At 41.6% G+C, this 17,366-nt stretch overlaps 2 protein-coding genes across 9 annotated transcripts in view; one reads left to right on the top strand and one right to left on the bottom strand.

Moving 5' to 3' along the window:
- The window catches only part of tmem42a (transmembrane protein 42a), an 82,860-nt gene that overhangs the window by 12,592 nt on the left and 52,902 nt on the right, over positions 1-17,366 (bottom strand). The window lies entirely within an intron of this gene.
- Positions 1-17,366, top strand: part of LOC140742191 (palmitoyltransferase ZDHHC3) — a 111,519-nt gene that overhangs the window by 88,743 nt on the left and 5,410 nt on the right. For 4 of the 8 annotated variants that reach the window (XM_073072973.1, XM_073072979.1, XM_073072976.1 and 1 more), the window contains exon 8: positions 15,986-16,075. The exons of the other annotated variants lie outside the window; for them this stretch is intronic. In XM_073072973.1, the coding sequence (XP_072929074.1) occupies positions 15,986-16,075 (90 nt within the window). The remainder of the gene's footprint in view (positions 1-15,985; positions 16,076-17,366) is intronic. 8 annotated transcript variants of the gene reach the window in all.

Here is a 17,366-nt window from a genome sequence, read left to right as displayed (position 1 = left end):
GGAAAAATACTTATCCAGTTAATCAGCACTAATCTATTTTGTCACGGATTCCTCTCTCCATAAGGCCATAAGACACAGCAGCAGAATTAGGCCATTTAGCCTATAGAATCTGCTCTGCCATTCCATCATGGCTTGTTTTTATTCCCCTCAACCCCATTTTCCTGCCTTCTCCCTGTAACCTTTGCCCTTACCAATTAAAAAGCTTCCAATCTCTGTTTTAAATACACCCAATGTCTTGACCTCCACAGCCCTCTGTTGCAATGAATTCCAGATTTATGATCCTCTAGCTCAGTGGTTCCCAACCTTTTCTATGCCCCACACGCCTAGGAAATGTTTAATTAATGTTCGCACCCCCTACAAAAGTAATATCACATTTGAAGATGAAAAAGTCTAATTTCTAATTATTGAACCACATACAATACTGTGGGTGAACAAATTGAACTTAAAAAAATAAGCTTTTAACTCAGTGCATAAAATGCAAATATAAATTGACCAATTAGATTCTAATTTATTCAGAAAAAATTGTAAACAGTAAATTGATGAGACTCCTCAACTCTGAGGTGTAACTCCCAGGTAACAGTGATGAGAATCCTCAACGCTGATTTGGGAAGCGGGAGACTGGAGTGAGTTTACGTCTCTTGACTCGGGAAGCGGGAGACTGGAGTGAGTTTACGTCTCTTGACTCGGGAAGCGGGAGACTGGGGTGAGTTTACGTCTCTTGACTCGGGCAGCAGGAGACTGGAGTGAGTTTACATCTCTCTCGACTCAGGAAGCGGGAGACTGGAGTGAGTTTACATCTCTCTTGACTCGGGCAGCGGGAGACTGGAGTGAGTTTACGTCTCTTGACTCGGGAAGCGGGAGACTGGAGTGAGTTTACGTCTCTCTCGACTCGGGAAGCGGGAGACTAGAGTGAGTTTACGTCTCTCTCGACTCGGGAAGCGGGAGACTGGAGTGAGTTTACATCTCTCTTGACTCGGGCAACGGGAGACTGGAGTGAGTTTACATCTCTTGACTCGGGCAGCGGGAGACTGGAGTGAGTTTACGTCTCTTGACTCGGGAAGCGGGAGACTGGAGTGAATTTACGTCTCTCGACTTGGGCAGCGGGAGACTGGAGTGTGTTTGGGACAAACGTTACTTCCACTTCTCAAGGCACACTGGCAGCTGGCTGAGTGATGACTCGTGACTCGTCACTCAAGCACACAAGCCACTCTTTGTCGCACCCCCTGAAATTCCATCTCGCACCCCCTGGGGGTGCGGGCACCCCAGGTTGGGAACCCCTGCTCTAGCTAAAGAAATTTCTCTTCATCTCTGTTCTAAAGGATGTATTCAGAGGCTGTGTCCTCTGGTCTCAGTCTCCTATATCCTATACACATTTACTCTTATCAAAGATCTTCAATAGGTGTCAGTGAGATCCCCTATCATTCTTCTAAACTCCAGTGAGTACAGAGCCATCAAATGCACCATAAAATTAACCCTTTCATTCCCAGGTTCATTCTCATGAACCTCCTTTAGACCCTCAACAGTGCCAGCACATCCCTTCTTGTATAAGGGGCCCAAAACTCTTCTAATACTCCGAGCGCAGTCTGGCCAATCCTTGTAAAGCCTTGCAGGGGAGCTGAACCACTAAACCTGAATGTTCCATTCAATCAAAAAGCAGTTTTCATGTTTTTCTGTGTTAATGAAAATGAAGCCTCGTTAAACCAACTGAGGATTTGTGCAGAGGGGGCTGGTGGTTTTTTTATGAATTCAGATTTGGTTACTCGTCATCTTGAGCAGACGTCCATACATTATCATTCTCAAGGCATTTGTGGTGGCATGGCAACGCCCAACAATACAGGCAACCTGGGCTCAATTCCCACCACTGCTTCCCTATCCTGTCTCCTCCCACCATCCACAGATGTAGTTGTTGCTCACTATAAATTGTCCCGCTCAGATTAGATCAGGAGTTGGTTCACAGGGCCAGAAGGGCCTATTCGGCAATGTATCTAAAGAAGTAAATACATAATATTTTTTTGTTTGGGTGGGGGGAGGGTTCTCCAAATTTAAGGGAGAATTCCATGGATATTTTATCCTAATTTCGATCCTATTCAATACTGAGGTCAATTAATACTAATTTAAACATTTGCTATTGTTTTGGAGGAAATGTGTGAACCATTGGTGTTTACCAAGCATTCCAGATATTGATAAGTGATGTAGGTTCTCTGACTGAAAAATACTTCACATCTTTTTCAGCAGCTTCTTACAACATGAACATTGCCATCAGTGACATTTCTCTGTAAACCAATTTCCGTCCACTTCCCCCTCACACTAGGGATTACAGATGTTGGAATCTGGAGCAAAAAAAACCAAAATATTGGACAAACACTGGGTGCAGCAGCATCTGTGTGTGTGGGGTTGGGCATGGACTGTGAATGTTTCATTTGAACTGCAAGATGAAGGTGAGAGGAAGGGGTGGAACAAGATCCAGCAGATGATAGTTGGATGCAGGTAAGGAGGGATGATTGGCAGATGTAGGTAGGGAGGATGGGAGGTTATAAAAAGCTGAAAAGAGGAAGATGGAGCACGACCATATTTCATTAAGAATTTGAGGAGATTAGGTACGTCATCAAAGATACTCGCAAATTTCTAGAGATATACCATGGAAAGAGTTCTAACTGGCTGCATCGCTGTCTGGTTTGAGTTGGGGGTGGGGGGTGAAACTATACAGGATCGAAATAAGCTGCAGAAAATTGTAAGTTCATTTAGCCTCCCCAGGCATCCTGGATACCTTCAAGGAATGATGCCTCAAAAAGGCGGCATCCACCACTGAGGCCGGTCACCCAGGACATACCCTCTTCTCATTGCTACCGTCAGGGAAGGAAGCACACACTCCATGATTCAAAAACAACTTCTTCCCTGAATGGGCATTGAATCCATGAGCACTACCTCACTACTTGTTTAATTTAAGCTATATACACTGTAATTCAGTTTTATTATTATGTATTGCTGCCGCAAAACAACAAATTTCATGACCCATGCTGGTGGTATTAAACCTGATTCTGAATAAAGGAAGTTGGGGAGTGGGTACCTGTGGGCAAATTGAATGGGATGGAGAAGGATAAAGAACCATAGGGAACTGGGTGAATAATGAAAGAGAAATGTTTTGGGTAAACTGCTCACCCACTACCCCATTTCCCCCCTCCCATCTCAGTGCATTCTTAATACTGACGCTCTGAGCATTTGTGGGCCAATGAGTGGATTTGATGAGGCTTTGGGATCGTCTTCTGTTCACCTGGTACTCTCTGTTGCTGATGGAATTCAGAAAGCAGTGTCTACTACGGTCAGCCTGGCGTCCACCGCAGGAGGCCCGGAATAATCAGTCTCAGTAGTGGCTGGCCAAAGTTGATGTTTGTTCGTTATCTGCTGCTGGTGTGATCAGGGATTTGCGGTGTCATAGCAGGGAAAAGTTCTCTGATGCTTTGTGATGCATGCTGTGACTAGTCTGACATTCACAGCTATTTAGGAAGCCAGCGATTAATGCTACCCTGTAGGTCTCTGCACTGTGTTTGAAGTCCCCAGGTGATGGTGATTATCACTGATATTGTTGAATGGTGGTTTCCAAGGTATGTATCACTGTGCTGGTAGTCATATAGCATGGAACCAAGCCCTCTGGCCCTCTTAACCTCTTCTATCCGTGCAGTTATCTAGATGGCTTTTAAATGTTACTGTGCCCACCTTAACCATTATTTCCGGCAGCGCAATCCAAATGCATGTTACATAAGAACATAAGAAATAGGAGCAGGAGTCGGCCATCCAGCCCATCGAGCCTGCCCCGCCATTCAATAAGATCGTGGCTGATCTGTCCGTAAACTCAGCTCCATCTACCTGCCTTTTCCCTGTAACCCTTAATTCCCTTACTATGTAAAAACCTATCCATCTGTATCTTAAATATATTTAGTGAAGAAGCCTCAACTGCTTCCCTGGGCAGAGAATTCCACAGATTCACCACTCTCTGGGAAAAACAGTTTCTCCTCATCTCTGTCCTAAATCTTCTCCCCTGAATCTTGGGGCATTGGAAAGGGTACAGAGGAGATTTACCAGAATGCTGCCTGGTTTAGAGAGTATGGATTATGATCAGAGATTAAGGGAGCTAGGGCTTTACTCTCTGGAGAGAAGGAGGATGAGAGGAGACATGATAGAGGTGTACAAGATATTAAGAGGAATAGATAGAGTGGACAGCCAGCGCCTCTTCCCCAGGGCACCACTGCTCAATACAAGAGGACATGGCTTTAAGGTAAGGGGAGGGAAGTTCAAGGGGGATATTAGAGGAAGGTTTTTCACTCAGAGAGTGGTTGGTGTGAGGAATGCACTGCCTGAGTCTGTGGTGGAGGCAGATACACTAGTGAAATTTAAGAGACTACTAGACAGGTATATGGAGGAATTTAAGGTGGGGGGTTATATGGGAGGCAGGGTTTGAGGGTCGGCACAACATTGTGGGCCGAAGAGCCTGTAATGTGCTGTACTATTCTATGTTCTATGTCCCCTAGTTCTAGTCTCACCTACCAATGGAAACAACTTTCCTATTTCTATCTTACCTATCCCTTTCAAAATGTTGTATGTTTCTATAAGATCCCCTCTCATTCTTCTGAATTCCAGAGAGTATAGTCTCAGGCAACTCAACCTCTCCTCATATGTTAACCCCTTCATCTCTGGAATCAACCTGGTGAACCTCCTCTGCACTGCCTCCAAAGCCAGTATATCCTTCCTCGAGTATGGAGATCAGAACTGCACACAGTACTCCGGGTGCAGCCTCACCAGTACCCTGTATAGTTGCAGCATGACCTCCCTTACGCTTTGTGTGAAGAACCTGGCCTACTATCAGGTCGCCCCTCAACTTCCCATGTTCCAGGGAACAAGGTCCTACTAGTTACAAAACCTCTCCTTGTAAATCACGCACCCAGGTCCAGGCAACTCTTTTCTGCACTCTTTCTAATTTAATACCACCTTTCCTATAACAGGGTGATTAAAACTGTACATAATATTTCAAGTGCAGCCTCACTGACATCTTACATAACTGCAGTGTAACTTTCTAACTTTAACTTCACAACTTCTATACCTGGTCTTGCAAACAAACTGAAGTTAAAGACCAACAACCAAATGCTGGAGAAACTCAGCAGGTCTGGCAGAATCTATGGAGGGGAGATGGCTCGTCAATGCTTTGGGTTTCACTGCATGGAGGAAACACTGGCATCTGATCAACTGAGTTAGTACAAACTTCAACTTCTCATAGCAGCTGTCTCACTATGGCATTGAAGAGGCATACAGGAGTGAAATATGTCAACTGATTCAGTGGTGTCATAACAACAATCTTGAACGCAACATCAGCAAAACCCAAGAAATTGTGGACTTCAGGAAAGGGAAGCTGGGAGGATGCACACAAGTCCTCATTGAGGGATCAGCAGCAGAAAGGGTGAGTAGCTTCCTGGGTGTGCACATATCAAAGGATCTATCCTGGGCCCAGGTAATTAGGAGCTTGAGGAAATCTGGTATGTCACCAAAGTCTCTTAGAAATTTCTATAGATGTATGGTGGAGAGCATTTCAACTGTTACATCACAGCCTGGTATGGAGACTCCAAAGTATAGGATTGGAAGAGGCTGCAGAGGGTTGTAGAGTCAGCTAACTCCCATCACCACTACAACTATCCCTATCCTTGAGGTGATGCCTCAAGAAGGTGGCATCTGTCACTCAGGAGCCTCACCTACTGGGACACAGTCTTCTTGTTTCCATCATTGAGGAGGATTTACAGCACCCTGAAGACTTGCACGATGATTCATTGGACTTATGAATGGTCCATGAACCAATGAATACTACCTTGTTATTCCTTTTTATTGTACTATTTATTTTGTAATTTATAATATTTGTCTGCATTGTACTGCTGCTATAAACTGTCATATGTCAGTGATAATAAATCTGGTTATGATTCTGAACATACCGTAGCCTTTTGAAGGATTGGCAGTGGAGTGGAACTTGAAAGAGCAAGGTCTGTGAAAAGATAGGGCTATGTGCAGCAACCAAAGTGTAAAGCTAGCAATCAGGATAGCCTTATTTACAGTAAAAGGACAAATAGAGCCACTGCTTTCAATTGCATCTATTTCAATGCATGTAGTTTGACAAACTGAAGACACAGATTGCCTCTAGGGAACTGGGATATTGTGGTGCATTATTGAAACGTGGTTGAGAGAGGCCAAATCTGGCAGCTTAATGTTCCAGGTGTGAGGGAAATAGGTAAGAGTAGAGGGGTTGTTGCCTTTTTGATAAATGGGGACACAACAGCAGTGCTTAGGAATTTTCTTGAGGAATTATCTAACTAGGCCTTTTGGGTAGAACTTAGAAATGAGAAGGGAACGGTCACTTTGGCAGGTGTGTTATATAGACTCCTTCTCCCCCCTCCCTCATGGGAATTTGCATGTAGTTCTTGTGAGAGTAGTAGATTGGTGCTTGTGGGAACTTTTAATTTTCCTAGTATTGCCTGGATTATGGAGTGCAAAATGCTTGGATGGAGTGGGATTGTGCAGTTTCCTCACACATACATAGAGGAACATACTCAAAGATGTCCCAACAAGAGAGTGTGTGATACTTGATCTCCAATTAGGTAAAGAGACCTAGATGTTTGTGTAGGGGAACACTTTGCATCTAATAAGCATAATGACGTTAAAATATATGGAAAAAGATAGGTCTGGTCTGCAGGTTGAGATTCTATATTGGAGAAGGGCCAGTGTTGAAAGTATCAGAAAGGATATGGCAACTGTGGATTGGGGCAAAGTGTAATTGATTGGAAATCAGGAGAGCTAAAAGAAAGTGTAAGGTTGCTGCAGCAGACAAGGTGAGGCAGAATCCTAAGGGATTCTGTATTTCCAGTGGAAGTGCAGAAGGATTGTAAGAGACACGGTTTGTCCTCTGGAAGATCAGAATGGATTTTTTTTCATCTCAATACTGAGTCACGTGAGATGAACACAGTTTATAGAAGTGAGGCAAAGCAGCAACATAGTCATGGACCCTGTACAGTTTGCAGAGGAGTTGTTTGCTGTTTTGAGGCAAATTAGAGTGGATAAATCTACTGAGCCTGACAAGGTGTTTCTTTGGACTCTGGGAAATAAGTGCAGAAATTGCAGGAGCTTTAGTAGAGATATTTAAATCAGACTTGGTGACAGGTGAGGTATCAGAAGGACTGGAAGATAGCTAATATTGCTCTGCTGTTTAAAAAAGGCTTTAAAAGTAAACCAGGTCCGGTAAGATGGCGACTGTTCAGCTGCTCCGAACTTTTGCTCCGTCATTCTCCTTATCTTTGAACTCATGTCTCCATTCTTAAACCTTAGTTAGGTGTTTTATTAGGTTTCTTCTACTTACCTGCGAACACATCTATCTTATAATGTCTAACAAAAGTACTAAAACCGGGAAAAAGGAAACTTCTACGGCTTTGCCGGCTGACATTTTCGCAGCTTTGGAACAGCATCGACAAGATATTTTAAAGGAATTTAGAACTTCTTTCAACCAGCTGGATGTCAAATTGGATCGGATCAATGCTAGAGTGGACGAACATTCTGAACATTTATCTCACATCGACTCAACTTCTGAAGATTTAAAACGCCGTGTTCAATATCTCGAGACTCTCTGCTCCAGCCTAGAGGAGAAGAATTGCAAACTTTTTTCCAAAATGGTGGATCTTGAAAACTGTAGCAGACGTTGTAATCTATGAATTCTTGGTTTGCCGGAGGCCACCGAACAGGGCTCTCCCGTGAAATTTTTTTCCGATTTTCTCTGTGAGATTTTTGGGAAAGAATTTCTTCCGACTCCACCTGAGCTTGAAAGGGCACACAGGATCTACGTTCCCCGTGCAATTCTGGGCTCCCGTCCACGGCCGGTAATTTTGTGCTTTCATCAATACCAGGTGAAAAACCGTTTGATTATGAAGGCACGCCGCAGAGGTACTTTTGCTTTTCAAAATACAGTCATTCGCTTTGTGGAGGATTTTGACCCCCAGGTTCTGAAGATGCGTGCTGAGTTTAAAGGTGTAATGAAAGTGCTTTTTGATCGTGGTCTTAGACCCTCCCTTCGAAACCCAGCCGACCTTCGAATTACGCTTACTGCTGGAGAATATAAGTGGTTTAAATCAGTGAAGGATGCTGAGGCATTTGTTGGAAGTCTTCCGGCTATCCCGTCTCCTCAGGAACCCGGTCCGACCTTCTAAAATGGTGGATAAGTACCTCTCGTAGTAGAGCTATTTTTGTCCGGACTCAGACTGTACTTGAATAATTCAGACATTATCTATTGAAACTCTAAGGGCTGTAGACAATCTCTCCCTGGACCTGGTGCATTTTTTCTAAATAGATAATCCGAGTTTAATGTTTCCCTGCGGACATTTAGATTGTACTTGTGTAATCTATTTTATTCTTGTATAACTTTATCTATAGAGATCTACAATTGACTTTATCTTGTTTTGGAGGTTGGGAGTTTTTATTGAAGGCCTCCCTGTTGGTTGATTCATAGTTTAAGTTTTGCTTTTTTTTTCTGTAAATGGTTGATAAATACTCTCTTTGAATCTATAATTTCCCTCTTTTCTCCCTCCCCTTTTTTTTCTTTTAATCTTCTATAATTTTTCGCGGGTAGGTTAGTTTTGGTTTTCTTTTGATTTTCTTTGTATTAAGTTTTATACTTCTGCTGAAGTTGTTCCTATTTGTTATTATGTTTTCTAGTGCATAAACTAGTTACCATTTGCTATAGTATTTATACGGAACTGTTGTTAATGACACAGAACTGGAAGTCATACTTGGGTTAATTTTTTTGGTAGAGCTAGCTGCTTTTTTTGGTAGCCGTCTAGTTTTGGGTTGCGAGAGTGGGCTGGGTTCTCCAGTTCCAACACTACTCACTGTTTCCTTTGCTTTCCTTTGTTACTCAGGACATGTTTCTGTTTTGATTCTACGAATCTATGTTTACATTTTTGCTCCCAGACTGTTAGTGTACTGCTTGACTTTTTATATGCCTGCTGCCTTCTACGCACTAACAATTGATAATGGTTAATACTCTTAAATTTGTGAGCTGGAATGTAAAATGATTGAATCACCCTGTTAAAAGAAGGAAGGTCTTCTCACATATTAAACAACTCAAAGCTGACATTGCTTTCCTTCAAGAAACTCATATTCGTTGTTTTGATAACTCCCGGCTTTTGTCAAAAGTGGGCGGGTCAGCATTTTCATTCATCCTTTGCCGCCAAAGCTAGGGGAGTCTCCATTCTTATTAACTCAAATATTCCTTTTGAACTCCATAATAAAATATCTGATACAAATGGCCATTTTATTATTGTTTCTGGTAAACTATATAATACTAAAGTTGTACTAGCAAACCTGTATGCCCCCAATTTTGATTATGTTAATTTTTTTGAACATTTTTTTCTCCTCACTACCAGACTTAAACTCACACTCTCTTATACTGGGTGGTGATTTCAATTGTTGGTTAGATCCTAATTTGGATCGATCGTCCTCTGTTACTAGACCACCTACTAAATCTGCCTTAGCTATTCAATCGTTTCTCTCCAATTATGGTATCTCTGATATATGGCGTTTCCTTCATCCTACTGCGAGAGATTATTCTTTTTTTTCACATGTTCACCATACCTTTACTAGAATTGACTACTTCTTACTCGATAATCAACTCATTCCATTTGTCTATTCTTGTGATTATCAGAGTATACTGATTTCTGACCATGCCCCAATTACTCTGTCTTTAAATTTTCCTGGTCTCCCTCAGAGGAATAAACACTGGCGGTTTGATTCGATTTTATTATCGGATGATGATTTTCTAAAATTTATTAAGGATCAGATAACCTTTTATTTTAACACCAATACATCACCTGAAGTGTCATCCCAGATTGTCTGGGATGCCATGAAAGCATATTTGAGGGGCCAAATAATCTCCTATACAGCAAATCGTAATAGAAAGTCCTGTGCAGATCGATTAGACCTCATTAATCAGATTAAAGAATTGGATCAACTGTATGCTCAAACTAAGAATCCTGAACTATTTACAAGAAGCGTGTAGAACTTCAAACTAAATTTAATCTTCTGTCTACTCAACCTGTCGAACGCCAACTTCTTGAAAGTAAGAGTCGCTTTTATATCCATGGCGACAAATCTGGTAAATTTCTAGCCAATCAGCTGAGGCGTTCCAAAGCCAAACAACCTATTACAAAGATCCGGAAGGTGAATGGAGACTACATCGGATCACTTAGAAATCAATGACGCATTTAAAAATTTGTATTCTTGACTTTATTCCTCTGAATCTTTGAATGACAATATCTCTGTTGATCATTTTTTAAATAATCTGAATATTCCTTCGCTTTCATCTGATTCTAAAGCCAAACTTAATGCGCCTATATCATCAGAAGAAATATCTTTTGCAATTTCTGCATTGTCTTCAGGGAAATCTCCTGGACCAGATGGGTTTCCCGTAGAATTTTATAAATCATTCTCTTCACTTCTCTCTCCTCAGTTACTCTCAGTATTATCTGACTCGTTTAATTACGGCCAATTGTCACCCTCTTTTAATGAGGCATCTATTATTCTTTTATTAAAAAAGGGTAAAGACCCAACAGAGTGTTCCTCGTACAGGCCGATTTCTTTGCTTAATGTTGATGTTAAAATCTTGGCCAAAGTTTTGGCTTATATATTAGAAACTGTTATTCCCTCTATTATTTCTGATGATCAAACTGGATTTATTAAAAACCGTCTCCCTTTTTTTAACATGCGGCACTTATTTAACATTTTATATTCACCTCCAACTGGGATTCCTGAATGTGTTATTTCCCTCGATGCGGAGAAAGCATTTGATCGTATAGAGTGGAACTACCTTTTTGCAGTTTTAGAAAAATTTGACTTCGGTCAAAGTTTTATCTCTTGGATCAAATTGCTGTATTTGTGTCCTACTGCCTCTGTTTTAACTAATTTTCAGAAATCCCAGTTATTTAACCTCAAACGTGGCACCCGTCAGGGATGCCCTTTAAGTCCCTTTCTCTTTGATTTGGCTATAGAACCTTTGGCGATAGCATTTCGAAATTGTCCTGAGTTGACCGGGATTTGGAGAGGGGGTGTTGAGCATAAAGTTTCTCTTTATGCTGATGACTTATTACTCTTTCTCTCAAATCTGTCTACATCCTTACCTCCAATGTTTTCACTTCTTGACCAGTTTAGCCAGCTCTCTGGATATAAACTTAATTTACATAAGAGCGAACTTTTCCCAATTAATAAAGAAGCACAAGAATTAACATTTAGTGATCTCCCTTTTAAAGTAGTTCATAATCAATTTACTTATCTTGGGATTACAGTTACAAGGAAGTTTAAAGATCTCTTTCGTGAAAATTTTGCCAATCTTTCATATGCTATAAAACAGAGTCTGGTACAATGGTCACCTCTTTCTATGTCTTTGGTAGGTCGTATTAATGTTGTTAAAATGTATGTTCTCCCTAAACTTTTATATTTATTTCAATCAATCCCAATTTTTATTCCTAAATCTTTTTTTGATTCCTTAGACTCTATTATTTTGTCATTTCTGTGGAAGAATAAGCGCTCTAGAATTAATAAAGCTTATCTTCAAAAATCTAAAAAAGAGGGTGGCATGGCTTTACCTAACTTTCGTTTATATTATTGGGCAGCCAATATACGTTGTATTACCTTTTGGTCTTTTTTCCATGGCCAACCCGAGTGCCCTAACTGGGTGGCAATGGAGTTGAGCTCCACTAAAGAATTATCTATCTCTGCACTTCTTGGCTCTGTACTCCCTAGTAGTTTGTCCAGATTAATTGTTAATCCTCTTGTTAGACACATTTTGCGTATATGGGCTCAGTTTAGGAAATTTTATGGTTTCCATGGTTTTTCCTTTTCTAGCCCTATTTTACATAATCACCTTTTTTTACCTACTACGTATGATTCAGCATTCCATGATTGGTATAGGAAGGGCATTAGACATTTTGAAGATCTTTTTATTGATAATCGCTTCGCTTCTTTTCAACAGCTCTCTGCTAAGTTCAATCTGCCCAATGCTCATTTTTTTAGATATCTCCAAATTAGACACTTTATTACTCCTTTAATTCCTAACTTCCCTGAAATGCCTGAGAAAAATGTTATGGACTTATTTCTTTCTATTAATCCACTAGGTAAAGGTTTAATATCATTTATTCGTGATAAATTAGCAGCCTTACGATGTGCCCCTGTGGATAAAATTAAAATGGCATGGGAGCACGATTTAAATACCTCCTTATCTGATGAGACTTGGGACTCGATTCTCAAATCGGTTAATTCAACCTCTCTTTGTGCTCGCCATTGCCTTTTACAGTTTAAGATTGTTCATAGAGCCCATATGTCTAAATCTAAATTATCTCGATTTTACCCTAACATTAGTCCGCTTTGTGATAAGTGCAAAAGGGGCGAGGCCGCTCTCATTCATATGTACTGGCTTTGTCCTAGCTTGGAGAAATTTTGGAAAGATGTCTTCATAACGTTATCATATTCTGAATCACCACCTAGAACCTAACCCTTTAATTGCTTTGTTCGGTTTCTGGGGTGAGACAGATTTACGTCTGAGTTCGACTAAGGGTCGAATATTATCTTTCGCCTCTCTCCTGGCTAGACGTTTAATCCTCCTTAGATGGAGAGATGTTGCCCCGCCCACGCATGCTCAATGGCTTAACGATATTATGTCCTGCTTAGACCTTGAAAAAATTCATTATTCAGTTCTTAATTCGGATTTAAAGTTCCATAAGGTCTGGGGACCTTTTATTGAGTATTTTCATAACCTTCCTCTTAACTAAGGTTTTTTTTTCCGGTCCCTTGCTTTCAGCTCCTTTTTTGTTGGTAGTAGGCATTAATATTTTCTGTTGCTAAGTGTATTTACAGTTTTGGGGGTTTGATTGTCCTGATTTATATTCCCTATACTGTGATGTGGTTGGTCTGGAGTTTTTTTTTTGTTTGTTGCGGGGCTTGGGGAGGATACTAATTTTACATGTCCTCAATTTGGGTGCTTTCTCAATTATCTTTCTTTGTATCATATTATTATTGTATGTTGATTTTTGCACTGTATCAATGTTCTTCATTTTGATCTGGGGGTTTTTTATCTGTAGCTACGTAGAAAATGTATTAAAAAAACTAATTTAAAAAAATAAATAATTAAAAGTAAACCAGGAAATGATAGGTCAGTGAGCTTGATATCTGTAGCGGGAGAGTTATTGGAAGGTATTCTGAGGGACCGGATAAATGAGTATTTGGATAGATATAGACTGATTAGGGATAGTCAGCTTGCCTTTGTGCATGGTAGGTTGTGTCTAACCAATGTTATAGTTTTTCAGGGTAGTTACCAGGAAAGTTGATGGAAGTAAGGCAGTGAATGTTGTCTATATGGACTTTAGCAAAGCATCTGACAAGGTCTCACAAGGGAGGTTGGTCAACAAGGTTCATTTGCTTGGTATTTAATATGAGGTAGTAAACTGGCTTTGTGGGAGAAGCCAGAGAGTGGTAGTATATAGTTGCCTTTGATTGGAGGTCTGTGACTAGTGGTGTGCTGCAGGGATCAGTGCTGGGTGGATCCATTGTTGTTTGTCATCTGTATCAATGATCTGGATGATAACGTTGTAAACTGGATAAGCACATTTTCAGATGACACCAAGATTGGAGTTGTAGTGGACTGCACGGAAGACTATCAGAGCATGCAGTGGAATACGGACCAGCAGGGAAAATGGGCTGGAAAATGGCAGATGGAATTTAATGCAGACAAGTGCAAGGTTGGATCAACCAGGGTCGGACTTACACAGTGAAAGGTAGGCTCTGAAGAGTATGGTGGGACAAGGGATCTGGGAATATGCAAATCTACAGCACATTACAGGCCCTTCGGCCCACAATGTTGTGCCGACCATGTAACCTACTTTAGAGACTGCCCAGAATTTCCCTAGGGCACAGCCCTGTGTTTTTCTAAACTCCATGTACCTATCTAAGAGTCTCTTAATGACCCTATTGTATCTGCCTCCACCACCTTCGCTAGCAGTTCATCCCACGCACTTACCACACACCGTGTGAAAAATTTTCCTCTGACATCCCCATTGTACCTACTTCCAAGCACCTTAAAACTGTGTCCCCTCGTGTTAGCCATTTCAATCCTGGGTAGAAGTTTCTGGCTATCCATACGATCAATGCCTCTCATCATCGTATACACCTCTACCAGGTCATCTCTCATCCTCTGTTGCTCCAAGAAGAAAAGGCCAAGTTCACTCAACCTATTCTCATAAGGCATCCTCTTCAATCCAGGCAACATCCTTGTAAAAAAAAATCTCTTCTGCACTCTCTATAGTATCCACATCCTTCTTGTAATGAGGTGACCAGAAATGAACACAGTATTCCAAGTGGGGTCTAAGGTCTTGTATAGCTGTAACATTACCTCATGGCTCTTGAACTCAATCCCACAGTTGCTGAATACCAACACACCATACACCTTCTTAACAACACTGTCAATCTGCGCAGCAGCTTTGAGTGTCCTATCGACACGGACCCCAAGATCTCGCTGATCCTCCACACTGCCAAGAGTCTTACTTATTAATATTATATTGTCTTCAAAATTGACCTACTGAAATGAACCACTTCACATTTAGCTGGCTTGAACTCCATCTGCCACTTCTCAGCCCAGTTCTGCATCCTATCAAGGTCCCGCTGTAACCTCTGACAGCCCTCCAGACTATCCACAACACCTCCAACCTTTGTGTCATCAGCAAACTTACTAACCCATCCCTCCACTTCCTCATCCAGGTTATTTGTAAAAATCACAAAGTGGAGGGGTCCCAGAACAGATCCCTGCAGAGTACAGGTCCATAATTCATTGAAAGTGGTGTCACAGTTAGGTAGGGTTGTAAAGAAAGCTTTTGACACATTGGCCTTCATAAATCAAGATGTTGAGTACAGGAGATGGGATGTTGTGTTGAAGTTGTACAAAACGTTGGTGAGGCCTAATTTGGGCTACAGTTTTGGACACCTACCTACAGGAACAATATAAATAAGGTTGAAAGAGTACAGAGAAAAACTTACAAGGATGTTGCTCGGACTGGTGGACCTGAGTTATATAGAAAGATTGAATAGGGCAGGACTTTATTCCTTGGAGTGTAGATGATTGAAGGAAGATTTGATGGAGGTATACAAAATTATGAGTATAGAGTAAATGCAAGCAGGCTTTTTTCCACTGGTTAGGTGGGACTACAACTAACGTTTAAGAGTGAAAGGTGAAAAGTTTTAGGGGAATATGAGGGGAAACTTCTTCGCTCAGAGGGTCATGGGAGTGTGGAGTGAGATGGTGCATGTGAACTCAATTTCAATGTTTAGAAGTTGGGATAGGTGCATGGAGTACAGGCGTCTGTAGGGCTGTAGTATAAATGGTTCAGCACAGACCAGATGGGCTGAAGGGCCCGTTTCTGTACTTTTCTATGACTCTAATTTGAGCAGGGTCAACTTTGAGGACATTTGACAGGATCTAGCTGGGAACAAATGGGTAACTATTTTAAACCAAAGGGACAGTTGGCAAGTTGGGAGGCTTTTAGAAAGTGGCAGGGAGTCAAGAGTCCAGTGGCAGCATTGTCCTGTTAAGGTGAAGGGTAGATATATAAAGGTCAGGGAACTCTGGCTGACAAGAGCTGCCAATACTTTGTTCAGAATAAGTAGGAAGCCTTCATTGCATTTAGGCAGCTGCATACAAATGAACCCCTTGACAAATATAAAATATAAGAGCAAGCTTAAGAGGGAAATGAGGAGGGCATTAAGGGGTATGAGATGGACTTTATAGGCAGGGTAAAGATAATCCCATGAGGTTACATTAACAATAAAAGAGTGACTAGAAAAAGAATAAACTTCAGGGCTGCCTGTTGGTAGAGCTGCAGCAAATGGCTGAGATTTTAATATCTATTTCTCTTCGCTGTTTATCAAGAAAATCACGGATGCCAAAGAAGTAAGTGGTGGGGTCTTGGATCATATACCTATTTCAGTCGAGGTATGTGCTGCCTTTAAGTGCATTAAGGTAAGCAAATTTCCAGGGCCTGACCATGCCACTCTGGATATTATGGGAGGCCAAGGAAGAAATCACAGAGGTCTTTGTGGAGATACTTGCTTTGTCAGAGTTCCAGAAGAGTGGAGGGTGGTTAATATTCCATTGTTGAAGAACAGGCCAGGGAATTACAGACTAGTGAGCCTGACTTCACTGTAGAGATGTTACAGTGAATGGTAGGGCACTTGCGAGTGTTGTGGAACGGAGAAGCCTGGGAATACAAGTGCATAGTTTGGTCAAACTGGCCGTGCAAGTAGACGTGGTGAAGAAGGCGTTTAACATGCTGGCCTTCAGGCTTAGAGACATGAGGCTGCAGTTATAGATAGATAGATAGATACTTTATTCATCCCCATGGGGAAATTCAACTTTTTTCCAATGTCCCATACACTTGTTGTAGCAAAACTAATTACATACAATACTTAACTCAGTAAAAAAAATATGATATGCATCTAAATCACCATCTCAAAAAGCATTAATAATAGCTTTTAAAAAGTTCTTAAGTCCTGGCAGTAGAATTGTAAAGCCTAATGGCATTGGGGAGTATTGACCTCTTCATCCTGTCTGAGGAGCATTGCATAGATAGTAACCTGTCACTGAAACTGCTTCTCTGTCTCTGGATGGTGCTATGTAGAGGATGTTCAGAGTTATCCATAATTGACCGTAGCCTACTCAGCGCCCTTCGCTCAGCTACCGATGTTAAACTCTCCAGTACTTTGCCCACGACAGAGCCCGCCTTCCTTACCAGCTTATTAAGACGTGAGGCGTCCCTCTTCTTAATGCTTCCTCCCCAACACGCCACCACAAAGAAGAGGGCGCTCTCCACAACTGACCTATAGAACATCTTCAGCATCTCACTACAGACATTGAATGACGCCAACCTTCTTAGGAAGTACATTCGACTCTGTGCCTTCCTGCACATGGCATCTGTGTTGGCAGTCCAGTCAAGCTTCTCGTCTAACTGTACTCCCAGATACTTGTAGGTCTTAACCTGCTCCACACATTCTCCATTAATGATCACTGGCTCCATATGAGGCCTAGATCTCCTAAAGTCCACCACCATCTCCTTGGTCTTAGTGATATTGAGACGCAGGTAGTTTGAGTTGCACCATATCACAAAGTCCTGTATCAGTTTCCTATACTCCTCCTCCTGTCCATTCCTGACACACCCCACTATGGCCATGTCATCAGCGAACTTCTGCACATGGCAGGACTCTGAGTTATATAAGTCATTGCCTGGGGTAGATGGTCTGAGCGATAGGGAGAG

The sequence above is a fragment of the Hemitrygon akajei genome, chromosome 20, assembly GCF_048418815.1.
Source record: "Hemitrygon akajei chromosome 20, sHemAka1.3, whole genome shotgun sequence".
NCBI classification, from domain to species: Eukaryota; Metazoa; Chordata; class Chondrichthyes; order Myliobatiformes; family Dasyatidae; genus Hemitrygon; species Hemitrygon akajei.
This window is presented reverse-complemented; position numbering and strand designations above follow the sequence as displayed.